The following is a 17051-nucleotide window of genomic DNA, read 5'->3' on the forward strand; positions in this document are numbered from 1 at the left end:
CCAATTGTAAATGACCCAATTTAGTAGAAGCAAGCTTGTGATTGGAAGTCTTCTTGTTTTTGATTCACATGTACAGAAAAAAGACAAAAACAGTTGAGAACACAACAGGAAGAGAAACTAACAATGTTTTATACTTTTAACCTGCATATTCTTGTTTGTATCTGTAATTTTCAACCGATACGGCTGTCACTCCCAGTGCTCAATCGATTTTTTGTTACACATCGATATCCTCTACATCCTCAGTTTGAGGAGGACCTTCAGATCATCCTCATTTATCCACCAGGTGTCACCATGGGAACAGGACTGTCCCAAACCAAAAATAATAGCGAGACCGCTGAAGATCACAAGGTGGTTCATAAAATCCTGAAATATTTAGAGCACAGGCATAATACAACATTGCATGTAGACTATAGAACTATAATACTGTGTTTTTGTGCAGGTTTATTAGTGAAGACATATTTCACAACTCGTTCTGTAAGAAATTATTTCAGGTTCCATTTAAAATGTATGAGCTGTATATATTTTTTTCCACAGTGACTAAGCTGAAACATACAAAAACAGAAGATTGAGTGAATTTTTAACAAAACTGACAAACTGCAAAACACCGGAAAGTTATTCAACAGCTCTGCCGTCTTTTTTTTTTTTTTTTGGGTATTTGCCTCTTTGCAAAACCGTCTAATAGCTTGCCTGCAGGGACTTTCACAGGTTTTTCTAAAAAAGCTTGAAGTGTGCATGCTTAGAAACATTCTACCCGAGAGCAGAGGAGGAGAAAGATTCTGTCTGCAGGCGTGGAGATTTAAGTTCTGCCACAAAGTGCTTTGGCTTTGCATTAGCTTGGTTCCTGGCCAATTGTTCCAAAAGTTTTCAAATAAAGCATTTTTTTTTCTGCATCCATCTGCTCCTTTTGCATATGAGTTTGATGCTCAGTGTGTTTTTTCCACACGCATTTAATACAGTTTTGAGTCATCCAAGTGTCGTTTCCCAAACTTCCTGGATGTTTGGCATCAAACTCCACATAGTCATGAGATTTAGACTTTTTTTAATGCATGTTCAATTTTCTACAAAAAGTGTCAGTGGTTTCACATGGTGGCTGGAATGATCAGGCAACTCCTGTTGCTTTCTGCTAAAGGTAAGACCCACCAAAGTTCAGCTGCAACTTCCATAACCAGAACTGTGTGAAGTCTGTGTTTTTCTATAGATTTGATATTAAATTTACCCCCAAAATTTTGCTTTTCTTTATCGATGAGGGAAGTTGAGGGTGAAAACTTAAACAAGCATAGCTGCAGAGATGACATGGCCGGTGACATTGTCTTTTGATCTATTTCAAATAGTTCCCAGTGACCTTTTAATCATGATTACCCAGATTTTGGGTACAATCAAAAAATCTTGTCTTTTTCTGGGACATGGTTTCTGCAGAGCTGCAGGAAAATCCAAAAATTAGCCTGATTTGTGAGTGGGACTAGTGTTATCCTGCCCCCCCTTCCCTTCGTCCATCTGTGTAACCCTTGTGCTGTCCTAGGCACTTTAACGTTGGGAGTGGGGTCATCTAGACCCACTAGACAGTGCTCTGAACTTTTTTTCGTCAATGATTTGTGAACCTCACTGGTGTCCATGGATTACATGAAATCTTTCCACCTTTATCCACGTTTGTCATGGTAGGGAGAACACGTCAATGTGAGGGTGGGGTCATCTAAGATAGCACAAGGGATAAACGCTATCCTGCTAACTCACAGCCCCTCACACCCCCAAACTAACATTACTGGTGTGACAAAAAGGGGCAAGCGATACTGGAGCTATCCAGACGTACAGTTTTAAACAGACGCTAGCTCGGATGAGGAAAACAAAGACGTTTGTCTGCAAATGGACGCATCAGAATAGAGCAGAGCAGGGAGCCTGTAGCTCTGCCGTAGTAGGTCCTATGCCACACCTACGAGCTTTTGCAAACATCATTTTTTTGTCTGTTTCTGATACACAACAATTTGAAAAGATGAATACTCACAAATGCAATTTTAATCTTCATTTTCTTTATATATGTCCTCCATCATGACAAAAATACCACAAGATCATGTTAAAAACACAATTTTCATTGGAGTGGGTGTTTCAATCAACACAGAAGCAAAGCACTTTCACCACAAAGAGTTTGATTTGAAGGCTGAGACACCGTCAGATGCTTCCTTCAAATGGAGAAAGAAGCCTCTGGAGCAGGTCTGTAGATGTTGCATTGTATGACCTCACTGTTCCAGTAACATCTAAACAAGCTTGATAACACTTGACGCACACGACACGCAGCAATGAGGTCTTTCTGTCAAAACAAATCAGCCTGTGCAACAAAGATGTTTTCACACGTACTCATCACCTTTGCCCCCCCTGTTCCTTGTGTTTCAGTAACTGGAACTCTGTAACTGAGTGAAACCATCATCAGTGGGCACTTGTTTGTCTGCTGTCTGCCAGGCTGCACAATAAAGTCTTCACCATCCGGGAAAAAAGGCCTGACTTGATGTGGTGCTCTTCAACAGAGACGGGATCTGGAAAGTTCAGGATAAGTTCAGAGCTGATGGAGCAGATGAGATGAGATAAGAGCCTGCATTTGTACAACTGATTTGACAGTGTGCACATGTCTGTGTGCCACTGCGCTGCTGATAAGATCAGACACAGAGACAGACTGCCCAAATGTCTGAGCTGCAACTGAGGATGCAATTTCAGTCCAAATAAAGATTCAGGATCCTCCATGTTTACAGAAGTTTGCACTGAAGCAGGTTCATCACATTAGATGATAGTCAGAACACACTCAGCAGGATATACTTTGTTTTTTTGCGGTGGACAGATTTGCTGTCCACATTTTTTGCTTGTTTTGTTTTTGTTTTTTAAAAGTATTTATGTCCTTGGATGGTTTGCAAATTCTGCCGTCTCCTCTGACCACTCCAAAGAGTTTTCTCAGAATTAAATGTCTCTCATCTCCATGGCGAAATTGCACAAGCCTTTCCACATTCCAAATACAAGAATATCTCTTGCCGCCTCACCCTTGCTCCATGTGTCCGAACGAGAGCCTAACGTCCATAACCAATTCATCTGACTCCGCTAAAACATCCTTATCCAAACTGGAACATTTTATGGGATGGTGTGGTAAAAAAAAAATGACTTGCAGATGCTTGTTTTTTTTCTCTCTTCTTCTGGGTTAGATGACTTTTAACAGTGACCTTGGAGGGTTTTTCATAGTTGAATGTACTCCAGGTTTAGCTGCACAGTGGGTCACACACTGGCAAGTATAAACAAAACATAAGGGAATCAGATAAAAAAAAGTAAACTGATGTGAGGAAACCTGTTCTTCTATCTTCTAAAGCTCTAAATAACACCTTTAATTGAGGTTTTTCCGGTCATGGATGGCTGGGCTGTGTTGGGATAAGCAGGATCAAGTGGACCCCCATGTTCTGCTGGGAGCTGACATCATGCTGATTCCAGCAGTGGGATGTGAGCCGGTGAGATCAGCGCTTTGGTTGAGTTTCGGAGCAGGTGCCCGCAGAAGGGCCCCCAGCAGCCTCCAATTTAATCGCCCACATCGCTGAGACGCAGAGGAAATGAAACTGCTCCACATAGTTTGCATTCATTGCAGCCAGAGGACTACATGGATAATAGGACTTAGAGGAGCAATGAAATAAATCAGTATCATGTGTCACTAAAGTATGTTTTTAGGGTCGACAGAAAGGCCAATCAGCATATTTCAAAGTTTTACTTTTTTTTTTAATCAAACAAAAAAGCAGCTGCATGTTGAATCCAAAAATCATCCTTTTTATGTGAAGTTTATGTAAGACGCTAATCATGGAACTCAGATTGCAGCCAAGTTACACAAGATTCTTATGCATAGGAAATTCACTGTTTGCAGGGAGAATGGAGGCTTTCGTTTGTAAGTTCTTCTTAGTGGAGACATCAATTGCAGAAGCCGTAATGTAGCCAAACTCCTGTCATGCTTATACATTGCTTCAAACACGTATGCAGGTCATTCAAATCTGGTTTAGTCCAATCAGAGGCGTGCAGCTAGGTGAAGACAGTTATCAGAAGAAACCGCTGTTCGGAAAAAGAATTCAGATCACGCCATTCCATTCGACCCAACCAGACAACATCCGCAGCATCCATCCAGTTGTGTCCCCAAATCTCCGTACCTAAAGCAAGTGGGCTAAATATGGAGGGGAATGCCAGATGGTCAGCCCAGATGTTTGCATGCAGCACATCTGCACCTGCTGCCTGTACCAGCCAGCTGCAAGACCTCTACTGTGGGAGAAACAGCCACCACATCCCTCCTAAAAAGATCTTCCTCTGACCTCCTGTGGGTGTTTTTTCTTTTTTCTTTTTGAAGGACCCAACAAGGCCTTCTTTGCTGGCAAGTCACCCATCCACTGCGCAACTTTCTGGCCGGGCAAAAGAAAATGATAACTTTGCTTTATGAAAGGTTAATTACAGCCAGATAATCAACTTTTTTCCCCTGTCTTTTGACCCATTAGATGTCAGTTGACAAAGGACTTTCCTCTTCCATCAAACATCTTCACAGAGCTATTATTGATGTGTTGACTAGATGATCACATCGTTGACTAGCTTTTGTTAGAAAGACCAAGACTTTGGCTGAGGAGAACAAGATCTCTGCATGCAGACTGTTTCAGACAAAATAATGACACGAAGGTTCTGATAGAAAATCTGTCAGTGCTCTCGCCTCACAGCATGAAGGCCCTGGTTTAAATCTCAGCTGGGACCTTTCTGTGTGAAGTTTGCATATTTTCCTTGTGCATGCGTAGGATTTCTCCAGCTTCCTCCTACAGTCCAAAAACATGCTTCATAGGTCGATTAGTAATTCAAAATTGTCCCTAGGTGTGAATGAGTGCGTGTGTGTGGCCCTGAGACAGACTGGCGACCAAAACGGGGTGTACTCCACCTTCACCCAACAGTGGTTGGGTCAGTCTCCAGCAACCCTGTGATGCTGAAAAGGATTCAGCAGGGTTGGAATATGGATGGAGGAAAATCTGATTCACTTAATCGATGAAGAATTTAGAATCTAATTTTTCCACCTAAACTCAATTTGTTCATATGCTGACCCCCAAAAAGATATTTTTTAACTCAAGGTAGATCTTTCTTTTTCTTCATTTCCCATCAGATGCTGTAAGAGTGGGGAATGAAAAAATACTGTATCAAGTGGATATAATTGTTTAATTATAAAGTCTGACCTTCAATTCACGTTTGAGATGAGCAGAACTGCAATCTAAAGAAATAATTTATTCAGATTTGTGCATTTCAACATAAAAAGGAGGGTATTTTTTGTAGACGTACAGACATGATTGTTAAAAAACATTTTTAAATCATAATTCATGCCGTTATACTTATGTAAAAAAAGAACATCTGGCTAATGGGCCTTTTCTTCAGTGCATTACTGCCTCATGACACCTGAAATTTTCTCCAGTTATTGAAAACATTCACTAATATTTTTGCTTTTATGTAGATGCCAAATTCAGGTACTGTTAAGCTTGGAGAGGTATGATGCTTATTAGCACCAATAGGCCTCAAGGGATTAAAGTGGAATGATGAGAACGTGCTCACTCATGTAAAAGTTTTCAGTATCAGGAAGAGTGTAAGGACATAAGACAAAAAAGGTAGGAAAAACTGCACATTCTTATATTTTTTGAATTTTTGCAGCAAGGTGAACTTTTTGAGAAATATTTTTAAAACTTTGACTTGATAAATTGGATTTACGCTAAACTGGATGGTTCCTCTGGTGTCCTTGAATTGTACCTCAGACTTTCAGCTGGATTGTCATGTAGGGATGGCAGTTCATGGTATTCTAAAGCGGAACCACTCTGACAGAAACTAATTTGTCCTTTGAATAATGTATCCTTCCTCAAGTCATGGATTAATGCAGATCCTTTATGGGATGCTGAGAATCAACCCACCAGTCCTTTTTTTAAGACATTCTTTAGAGCAAAGATGTTCCTGCTATAGTCAAAAAATACAAATATTTACTCAATGACAACACGGAACGACATATTTCAAGTAAATTTAATTTATTTTCAAAAGTTTAGTGGAAACACTAGATGGTACAAAGATACTTGAACATAAAAAGAACTTAAAAAAATTGTCAAACATCTTTGAATTGTTTGTTGTGCTTCTTCTTTCCTTTTTTTTTTGGAATGAAGCTGTACAGATTGTAAAAAGTGAAACAGAAAAGACGAAAAAGATAAAGAACACAGATACATGAGTTTAAAAGGCCCTTGAAGGACACAAAGCCTGTCTGGACAACAACAACAAAATAAACACAACATTTTTAGAATCACAAAGACGGAACAGGCCACTTAGGTTTTTGCACCAACATACAAACACAACTCGCTCACATCAGAATCTGTGTGAGAAAAGTATGTTCTTCACATACAGTCTACAAGATGAAATGTCAAAGATACTTGCAGAAAACACGATTCAACCATACTTGCACAGGTACGCTTTTAATAAAAAACAACAAAAAAAGAATAATTTACATCACACTAGTCACATGTGTTATGCAACAGTCAATAAACATTCAGCAAAAATAGTGGGAACATGTTTAAATAGAAAAAGAAAAGTATTTCTGAAGTCACTGTGCAAATTATTTTGGATTAAATCTGTCATGAGGAAGAGTCGCCGTCTAAAGGAATTCCTTAACCTGGCTGTCTGCATCTCTTTAGACCATCTATTTCTGATAAGGAGTGCGTACTTTAGCGCCAAGTGCAAACAGCTTTTCAATGTTGTGCATCAAACAGAGTTTGTGGCGATTTGCATGTTCATCAAGCAGCCATCACTTTTCCATGTAGTAAAATACTTGATAGAAAATAAGGGTTTTCAAGCTGTTTTATCTTTTTTTTTTAAATATATGTTTAAAAGTTAAGCCACAGTTTTTCAATTGGTCAGTGATATTGCTTTAAAGTATTTACAGCCAAGTAGGATTACATTTCCTTGGTAGTGCATTTTCCCCTAAAAACTTCAGCTTATCTTCACTTCATCGGTGTCAGAAGGAGCTGACAGGCCAGGCCGAGGAGTTGGACGCTTTGGCTGCTCGGTGGCGGGTAAAGACAACCGATCTTTCACTATCAGCCACTTTTACAGAAGTCCCCAAAGGTCTAAGGAAGTGGGAGATGCTGACAGGCCACTGATGCAGCCCCACAGTGGCTTTTGTGTCTTTTCACTCCAGCTTTCAGGCGTCGGAGATGCAGCTCTGGATCTTGTCGATCCATACCTGAGCGCTCTGAGCGTCCGACGCGCAGAAGTTGTAGACTCTCTTGCTGGTTTTTAGCTGGAGGATCATCAAATAGAAGAAGAGGAGTTACTTTATTTTTCATTCTCCTAAAAAGAAGCTGCACTTTCCTGGTATGCTGCGTTAGAAGCTTTACACATTAATAAAAATAAAACACCAGAACCCTTCAGAAAACAGATCAAATTGTATTTTTTCTATTCATCTTGAACATTTTCTTTAGAAGAATCATTTTGGGGGTTCCTAAAAACATCCAAAAGTCACCAATATTTCTAACCAAAGTCAATTAATTTATGTTAAGATGTACATGTAGATGTTTAAACAGTATGTATGTTTGCATAGATGTTTGTGTAATTGTGTAGGTGTGTATCATTTTCTGATTTAATTTACATTTGACTTTGGCTATTAAAGTCCCACCCCAATCTTCTTTTTGATCTGTTGTAAAAGTGTTCCCAGTGGTCTTTTCATTAGGATTATGCAGTTTTTAGCAAACAAACAAAAAACAAAAAATAAAAACTGTGTCGCTTTCTAGGAAATAGTTTCTGCAGAGCGGCAGGAAGTCATTAGAAATTCCCCTCTGTGTTGTGGGCAGGACTGTTGGTGCAGTGTGAGCCTGTGCCGATTTCCCATCATCCCTTTTCTACACTTTCTTTCGCTAGCTTACAGCCCCTCACAACCCCAACCTGACATTCGCAGTGCAGCAAAAATGACGAGCAATATTGGAGCTATCCAGACAAACAGTTTTGATCCTGATGCCAGCTCAGATGAGGAAACTACAGACTTTAGTGGATCAATTTGTCTGCATAAGAATTGAGAGGGAACTTGTGGTAACAACAAGCTTTTTAAAAACACAATTTTTTGTCTGCTCCTGATTCAACTCAATTTGAATAAAGCAATACTCAAAAACACAATTTCAATATTAATTCTATTTTTATATGTCCTCTATGATGAGAATAATTCCTAAAGCAATATTAAAAACGCCAAAAACAAAATTTTCATTTTAAAGCCTTGTTTAACTTTATTTTCTACATTCTTGGTCAATTCTTTTGGCCAATTCTTGGCCTTGTGGTAGAGTGTCCGCCCTGTAACTGTAAGGTCATGAGTTCAAATCCAGGCCAAGTTATACCAAAGACTCTAAAAATGGGATCCAATACCTCCCTGTTTGAGACTCTGCATGAAGGGGGTGGATTGGATTGGGGGGTTAAACCACCAAAGGGTCACCGCGTACGGCTGTGTCTGCAGCTCACCGCCCCCCCAGGGGATGGGTCACATGTGGAGAGCAAATTTCACACACCTAGGTGTGTGACAGACAATGGGACTTTAACCTTTAGTGTCCAAATTAGTCTATTAAGTTAATTAATTAGTTTACACATAGTTTATATATTTTTCTTTAAAATACAGTAGAAACATTTATTTATAAAACCTTTTTAACACCTGAATTTATTTTTAGCAGTAAAAAATTATATTTCACCTAAGTTTTTGATTGCAAATAGATTCTAAATTAAGGTGACTTTTTTGCCTTTTGACCTAAATAAAGAGGAAAATGAAAGAATGAACTAATAAGCTTATGCTTGTTTCCAAAAAAGAAAAGATGTTGAAAAACTGCATTTATTTAATGTTCATGTAGGTTTATTTTATTTATAATAATCAGATATTCAGGATCATTATTGAATTTTTGAGTCTAACATATTTTTTCATCTCTATGGTCCAACACCACAACAGAACACAATATTTTATCTACCCCCCCCCCCCCCCCCAATCGCTCCAAAAATGTGATTTTTTTTAATGTTGAACTATTAAACGCAACAAAGGTTATTGCTGCAACTGTGAGGTGTTTTACTCAGTTCATGACTGCTAAACAAACCCAAAGAAAGGTCACGTCTCCAAAAAACGAGGAAGCGCTTTGGCTTTTCATGACGTCACCAAGCATCTGTTCCACAGCTGTACACTCCATTCCAAACCTTTTATCACAAAGGCCTGGAATGTGACAAAACTTTGGTTTGTTTGAGAGGAAATTGTCCAACATAGTCCAGTTTATTTATGAAAAGAAACTCTACGGGTGTGCCACAGGGCTCCGTGTTTGAACCACTAGCTTTCATTTCATTTTATTTGACAAAGTAGCTCTAAACAGATTGTTTCGATCATACTTACATCAAAGAAAGCCTTTTCGTTGATGTGCTTGGGGGCTCCTAATGAAGGGGTGGCGGTCATTGCAGACTCCACTTCAGCTAGATCAATGTGACCCCTGCAGTTTGTGTCTTCGCCGGTGTCGTAGTATCTCATCTGTGAAGGCAGTTTCCTTAATTTTGAGTCCTTTTTTCTAATCTCTATGCTCTCTTATTTTCTTAATAAAATGAATGAATAAGGAGCTGCACACCTGGTGTTTTGTAACGTCCAGCACAAACCAGCGGGGTTTCCAACCTTTCAACAGCGCTCCGCGTTTGTACAAGATCCCCTCATAGGACCTGAGAAACAAAACGGTGAAATCCAGGAATATTTCTGTGTTTTTGTTTTGTCCTGCCTTAAATCTTAGCAATGAGAAAACATTAGCAGAGAATGTGTCATTGTTTACTGGAAAGCCTGAAAGACAAACAGAATTAGACAAAGATCAAGTGGCGTGTTTCGACAAGTTACCCCCCGATTCTCTGTTTGTTTGAATCTGTTTTTCAATGCGTTTTTTTTTCTTACCCTGCTAACGGAACTGAACGTTCTGAAACTTCAAACTTTCACAAACTCACTTTCATGTCATAAAATGTATTTTTTTGTTAAAAGAAGCAAAATTGCACGAAATCCCATCACAAAGTTAAACTACGTACAAGAAGGATTTATTTATGCTCATGTTCTGATATTTTTTCAAACAATCTTTGGAATTGTTCCTTCTGAGAGCTGTCAAAGCATGTTCTCCTATGAGAAAAGATGAGCATGTCCAAAGAAAAAGCTGCAAATATTTGTTATAAAGTGGATTTTAATGACTGTTAAGTTTGAGAGAAAATATCCAGATATCGCAGCCAAGCGACTGTACTTTAACCTCTCAGTTATTGTAAAATTACACACTTCAACTTTAAGAGAGAGCAGACTTTTCTCACAAACATGACACACAGCATACCACAGTGATAAATCACCGTGCAACACTGGACCGGCCCCTCTGAGGAAGTTAAAGAGTGCATCTATTGTGAATTCTCCCTCTGCCTCCACACTCCACCTGTTCTCCTCGCTCTTTGGGGTAAACTGGTTGTAAAGCGTTGCGGCACGGCGGTTGACGCCATTGGCTGTGGAGGAGGTGTGGTCATCAGCCAGTCCACTGTCCGGCAGGTGCAGCATGGAGCGCCGATGGAAAGCCTGGAGGTTGGAGGTGGGGGTCACGCCCGAGATGGATACTGATTGTTTACGGAGCTGCTGACACGCAGGAGAACATTGGAGAAAAGATAATAATGAAACAAAAAAAAAAGCTGAGAAAAATCCATCTTGTGTTTTCAAACATACATTCTCTTCTTGTTTGATATCTTCCTGTATGCTAATTTGGACTCTTTCCAGAGTGGTCTGCCATTTCTCCTGGGTCTGGTTCAGCTCGCCTTCCAGCTTCTCGATGTCCTGCACCACAGGTAAAAAAAACGAACAAGTCACAGAAGGTCCGACAGCTTCTAAAACCACTTTCCTGCACGCAAACTTACGGCCAGCAGTTTGGTGATGGCGTCCGGCTGGGCGTGGCTGACGCTGCTGTAACACGGCCAAACTATCCTCCTCTTGCTGTTGGCGATGGCGTCCGTCTCCGTCGAACCGTCGGACCTCACGGCCATCATCCTCCAGTCGTAGCCCGGTCCCACTGACAGAGTCTCATCGGTGAAGAAGTCCCATTTGGTCAGACTCGACACGGCAACAAATGGCTTCAGAACGGCCTGTGAATTTGAAACACTGGGGTTTATTCTGTGGGAGCTAAATGCTAACATGTGCTAAAAGACAAACACTCACGACACTGTCTGAGGGCTTGTAGAGAAAGTTGAAGAAGATAGGACTCCTCCGGTGCATCCTGTTGATACAGTCCCAGATGCAGATGCCTTTGCGAGTCTGTTTATCCCCTTTATCGTCAAACAGCAGCCCTGCCACAAATACCAAACACAGACGCTTCAATTTAAAAAAATGCAAAGATAAAAACAATAGTCTTAACATTTTAATTCAGTGGAAACAGCTCTCACACATTTCTTAAATTCTTTAAGAGCAGCAATATTGTGTTAAATTGATCAAAAATCTTTGAACTTTTCATGACAAATATGTTGGATAACAGGAAACTGCTTCCTTTTAAGGAATCAAATATGTACATGTAGTGAAGTAAAAAGCCTCTGTGAAAAAGTAATCATTTATTTCAACAAATAAAGGGTCAAAGGAGAGAAATATTTTTTATTCCCAAAGTGAGCATGATCACACCAATCACATGTACACCTTTTAAAAAGGACACTGACCATGTTCCAAGCGCTCATATTCAGAGTCCAACAGGAAGTTCTTGAAGCGGTTAGAGATGTGATGGTAGGCCAGGAACTTTAGATAATACTGATTAAACTCGAACTCCAGGGGATATTGCTCCAAAATCTGCAGGGACACGAAAAGACAGACTGAGAAAGCCGGAGGCAGAGAGGGAAAGTAGTTCTGTCCGACAGCTGAGAGGTTCCTTTGTGCTTTGGATTCTCATCTCTCCTGAGTATAAATCAGAAACAGGAAAGGATGTCTGCTGTCCTGTGAGGGCAGAGGTCAGGAATATCATCACCGGCAGACACAGTCAAAACTGGGCCAGCGCGACTGCTGCTCCATTGTTCCCATCCAGAGGGGTGAGGTGGTCGACAAGATCGCAGAATATTTGAGGCCACCTGGGTCTGCTGGCAAAAACAACAGCTGTTTTGGAGATAAAGCTCTTCTATTTTGAGCTCTTGTCCGATCTCATCTCCCTCTGTTTATAACCCTCCAGACCCCAGGACCCCCGCCAAAATGTCTTTGGTGCCAAAACTACATTTTCAAAAGACAAATGCAGAAACTATGTGTTGATGTCAGTGCATGGGAGTGAGGCTGCCGGGCCCCAGGAGGCGCACAGAAAAACCCCGCAGCATTCTCTCAAGTTAGCCTTTCAGAGCGGACACAGTTTTTTGGCTCTTGGCTGTGAAAGCTTCATTCATAACCCCCCCGCCCCTAAAATCCCTTCGCACACCCAAGCCTTCCTAAAGACTCTCAATCCCCAAAACTGCGATTTTCCACATGCTCCTCTGGGCACGCACTGAAAAGTAAAGATGCTGAAACACGCGAGCGCAGACAGCTCAATGCTGCTTAGGGGGTTTGGTGTGTGGGGGGGGACATATGGGCAGCAGCCCTGCTGCACGCTCCCGGGTGCAATGTGTCGCTGAGAGTACATGTCCAGTGTTGAGAGATGTGGAGCCAAATCAGCTGATGATGAGGGAAGTGCTCTGTTTCTGCTAGAATCCTTTTAAAGAATGTCATGATCTCAAGATATGAACTAAGTGAAAGTCACTAAGGGAGAGGAGTGGGAGGAGTCACACAGTACATGCAAGCGTGTTCTGAGAGAGGTGGGGTTGTCACCTGGTGCACGCAGTCCAAGAACTGCAGGAAAATGGGCGTGAAGCCGCTGCCCTGACTGTTGGGACTCAGGTTGCTCCTTTGGCAGAATTTGTGGCCGAAGGAGAACCATTCTTTTTCCAGGAGAACCTGGAAGCCTTCCAGAGTCCGGTAGAAAGGATCGCTCAGCAGCTGCACCAGAGACACCACCTGCAAAGAGAGAAAACTCAATTATTACAAATAGAGCTAAGGCTATCATCTCTTAACTTGTTTTATGTTTTGTTTCTGCATGACACCACAATCCCTCTGTAAAAAAAAAAAAAAAAAAAAGAAATATATGCTATAATGTGCCATAATGTTAAAAGTATGTGAACACAATTTAAAGTCCCAATGCGATCACTTTTTGATCTATTTTTGGAACGTACCCCTGTGGTCTTTTAATTATGATTATGCTGTTTTTAGCCAAAAACATTTTAAAAACTGCTGTTTTCTAGGACATAGTTTCTGCAGAATAACAGGAGTTTATTCACCTCTGAGTTGTGGGCGGGACCTTCGAAGTGGAGCAACCCCAACCAGAGTATTTTCTATGTCACAAACAAGCTTAATTTAACAGCATTTTTAATTTGCTCCTGATTCACAATGATTTGATTAAATATTCATAAATACAATTTTTGGGCTTCATGTTTTTTTCATAAATGTCCATCATCAGAAAAATGTCTCAAAAAAATGTCCAGAACACCTTTTTCATCAGAAGTGAATCTCAATATTCCTGTTAGGTATGTAACCAATATAGAACAGTGCCAGAACTCTGAGTCACAGCAAATACACAACAATGATCAGATCAATACTTTTTGAATGGGTTGAAACCGGAATGTTCAACCTTTTTTTTTCTATTGGTGTCCAAGTTAAACCAAATGATCTAAAATAAAATGAAAAAGAAAAGAAACAAAACTCAACCTCAACATTTAAGGATTATGTAACGTCAAGAGGATTTCTAAATTATGGATTTTAAAACATTACTGATATAATGGAAGTTAAATGTTCTCACAAAAAGTGATCTGTGTGGCATACAGCATTTAGTTGACATTTCCAAGTTATTTTCTTGTATACATGTCACTTAAGAAGTATAAACAAATCTTGATCTTTATAATAAAAAATGGGCTCCTTATCATTGTAGCTGCTGAAAGTGGCAGCTGTTTCGCAACGACTGTGCAGGATTTGTTCTGCCTGACTAGGATTTACTGTTTAACAAAGTCTGTTTTTATGTTGGCAGGATCCCCCTGCCTTTTGTCTACATGAAATATCTTAACAGATCCTGAAAATTATTAATCATCTGACTGAACAACGCTGCGTGCTCTTCATAGATTTTTGCAATCCTGAAGCACACTTCAGGCACACTTGATCTTGCTCCACAGAGCAAAGTGGAGAAGCTTTTGTTGATGCAGGCAACACAGCTGGCTAGCTTGCCTGTCTACATATCCACTAACAGGACTAATGAGGCCGAACGCGAGTGGAATGAGCAGCAGAAAGAGTTTGCAGGAACATCCAATAAGCTCCGGTGCAGCTGATAGCAGATCGGATAGAAAACTGAAGCATGGGGGGAAGGAGGACAAGAGAACCTGAAAAACAGAGAGAAGAAAGACAGGAAAGGCCGTTCTTCATCTCATCTGTGGGGTGTCGATGGGGCTGTGAACTCAGAACATGTGGAGTCCATTTGCCCATGCGGGCTGATCAGAACCTAGCACGTTGGGGCTGGTAACCTACGGAGAGAGATGCTCGGGGCCAAACACGTGCCCCACAAGAGAGATCCGCAAACCGTGCTTTTAAACAGCAGCCCAGGGCTGCAAAATCCCCATAAACACATTTGAAGGACACACGCTTGTTGCACAAAAAAAAAAAACATGTGGACCTTCCCAGGTCAGCATGGAAAACATGAGCTCATAAAGCAGACGTGCAGTGAAACACTGAGATGCAAACAATCGATCTGAATTCAAACAGAGCTTTTGATTACATACCTACAAAATCTAAACCACAAGCGTCTGGGATTGGAAATGAACAGGAATGAGAATTTTTCCCGCATATCTGCATGTCGGGTCAAAGTGACAGAGCTGATTACAAGATGAGCAGGAAAAACAGCGATGGCAGATTTATGATTCACACATGGCCCCCTCGGATGTGTGAAGATGCTTGTATCTGCTTTTGATCTCAGCAGACGAGACTGGAACAATCAGGTGTGACAAGACAGGATTTTTCAGAACAGTTATATAAACTAACTACTGTCAAAAACAGAGCTATCCATCTGAATCTGCAAGATGGTTTTTTGTCAATAAGTCACAATTTATGCTTTTTATATATATTTAAAAAATATATTTACAAAATCCAGAGAGCATGTTCTTCTCTGCACAGTTGCTTGCTTTTGTGAACATTTGTATCAGAAAGTAAACAACTATTACTGCTCTGGTTTTGGCCTCATAAAATGTTTGCTTTATCTTAATTGTGAAGCTTAGAGGCTTCAAACAAATACACTAAAGACCTTAAAATAGTATTATTTGATCTGTAAAATGATTTGTGGGGTAGTGGTAAGCCATCTCGCCTCATATCGAGAAGGCCGTGGTTCAAACCCCAGCTGGGACTTTTCTGTGTGGAGTTTGCATGTTCTCCCCGTTCATGTGTGGGTTTTCTCCGGACACTCCAGCTTCCTCTCACAGTCCAGAAACCTGCTTCTTAGGTTTACTGGTGACTCTAAATTGTGCCGAGGTCTGAGTGTATGGCCCTGCAGCAGACTGGTGACCTGCACAGGGTCTACCCCCCGCCTTTGCCCAACGGTAGCTGGGAACTCCAGCAGCCCGTTGACCCTGAAAGGGAATCCGTGGGTTCTGAAGATAGAGGTATGGATAGATGAAATGGAAGAGGATGCATCAGAGAGAGAGGCTGCAATCTGTGAGGACTCAATTATGAACCTTTAAGTTCAACAGGTAACCAAGTACATCTCACTATGAAAAATATCATCTTAGGTAAAGAGAGTCAGGTAAATAACTACAGAGTTTAATCTACAAAAAATGTGGAATTTCCCCGTTATGAAGCTGAGTGGAATCAAGCGTCACACAGAAGGTGCATTTTTCTCACTTGCGTGGTAAGATCCCAGCCGTCTTCCAGGCTGACCAGAACTGACGAGCCGGTGTCCAGAAGCTCCCCCAGAAATAGTGCCAGCTGGAGGATCTTGTGCAGCTGTTGGTGGAGGAGTAATAAAACAAACCCACTGTGAGTACATCAGCATGTTTGCCTGACTAAGACATGACTTTCTAAAGTCAACAGTAAAGTATGTCCCGTTTGGCTGCTGGGGGCCAATGAGATGACCAGCATGCTGCTACCACTCAGCATTGCTTGGTGATTGTTAGAGTCACTGTATTAAACCTGCGATTTTTGTTTGGTTCGTTTACCTGCTGGATCCACTCAGAGTCCTCCAGGGCTTTAAGGAAGGAGTCTTCGGAGTCGGATGGGGTGGAGCTGGGGGCGCAGGCCCTCAGCAGCTTTTTAAAGGAAGCCTTCACTTGCCTTGTTTCTGCAAACTCCACCGGCACCAATTCACAGTTCAAAGAAGAGTCCACTCTAAGGCCCTGCAGACATTTTTAAAATGTTAATTACATTAGGAACAAAAAAAGGATTTGTAAAAGCATAGTATAACCTGCCTGCACACCCTAAAAGGTAGGGTAGAATTTGCTGCACATATTTGATGGACAATCTCCTTCAAAAGTCTCCTCACCTTCAGGTGCGACTTTTCCCCAAAGATGTAAAGAGCAGCCTGATGCTTGAGGAGCTGAGCTTGGAGGCTGCTGCTCCCTGCAGGGGGTGCCAGATCCTTCCCTGCAAGCTTGGCACCCACTTGCGCCATTGATGGATGCTGACTCAGTCTGCTGCTGGAGCGCAGGCTTGCCCACATGCCTGCAAACATTTGCAAACAAAGGTTTAGACACATGCGCAGAAGCTGGCTTGTTTGAATGCCACTGATGTACACACGCCGTCAAATAAACTCAAGACTGCGTGATGAACAGTGCTCGACATGCCGACCATGTTGACGTGCACGGCAGTTCAACCGGGATTATGTAAACACCTTCATTCCTTCCGTCCCAGCAACAAAGCGGCCGCCTCTAAGAATCTGGTGCTTTGACATATTAAAAGCAGAAGTTGCAGGAATCTTCAGCGAGTCAACAAGTCTAAAAAGACATTTCTCTGGAAA

The 17051-nt window shown here is 41.2% G+C and overlaps 1 protein-coding gene across 8 annotated transcripts in view; it reads right to left on the reverse strand.

Annotated features, from left to right (window-relative positions):
* Positions 1 to 6024: 6024 nt before the first annotated feature.
* The window catches only part of sbf2 (SET binding factor 2), an 89066-nt gene continuing 78039 nt past the window's right edge, over positions 6025 to 17051 (reverse strand). For 4 of the 8 annotated variants that reach the window (XM_023953463.2, XM_023953460.2, XM_078944458.1 and 1 more), the window contains 12 exons: positions 16578 to 16756; positions 16255 to 16431; positions 15941 to 16042; positions 12839 to 13024; positions 11716 to 11842; positions 11228 to 11355; positions 10930 to 11154; positions 10742 to 10849; positions 10461 to 10651; positions 9636 to 9723; positions 9410 to 9541; positions 6025 to 7300 (listed from right to left, as the gene is read on the reverse strand). In XM_023953463.2, the coding sequence (XP_023809231.1) occupies positions 7202 to 7300; positions 9410 to 9541; positions 9636 to 9723; positions 10461 to 10651; positions 10742 to 10849; positions 10930 to 11154; positions 11228 to 11355; positions 11716 to 11842; positions 12839 to 13024; positions 15941 to 16042; positions 16255 to 16431; positions 16578 to 16756 (1742 nt within the window). In that variant the 3' untranslated portion in view covers positions 6025 to 7201. Of the gene's footprint in view, positions 7301 to 9409; positions 9542 to 9635; positions 9724 to 10460; positions 10655 to 10741; positions 10850 to 10929; positions 11155 to 11227; positions 11356 to 11715; positions 11843 to 12838; positions 13025 to 15940; positions 16043 to 16254; positions 16432 to 16577; positions 16757 to 17051 lie in introns of all 8 variants that reach the window. The other 4 variants (XM_023953462.2, XM_023953459.2, XM_078944457.1 and 1 more) reach the window with 1 other exon arrangement.

This window comes from Oryzias latipes, chromosome 3, assembly GCF_053564925.1.
Source record: "Oryzias latipes strain Hd-rR chromosome 3, Olatipes_Hd-rR_3.1".
Taxonomy (NCBI): domain Eukaryota; kingdom Metazoa; phylum Chordata; class Actinopteri; order Beloniformes; family Adrianichthyidae; genus Oryzias; species Oryzias latipes.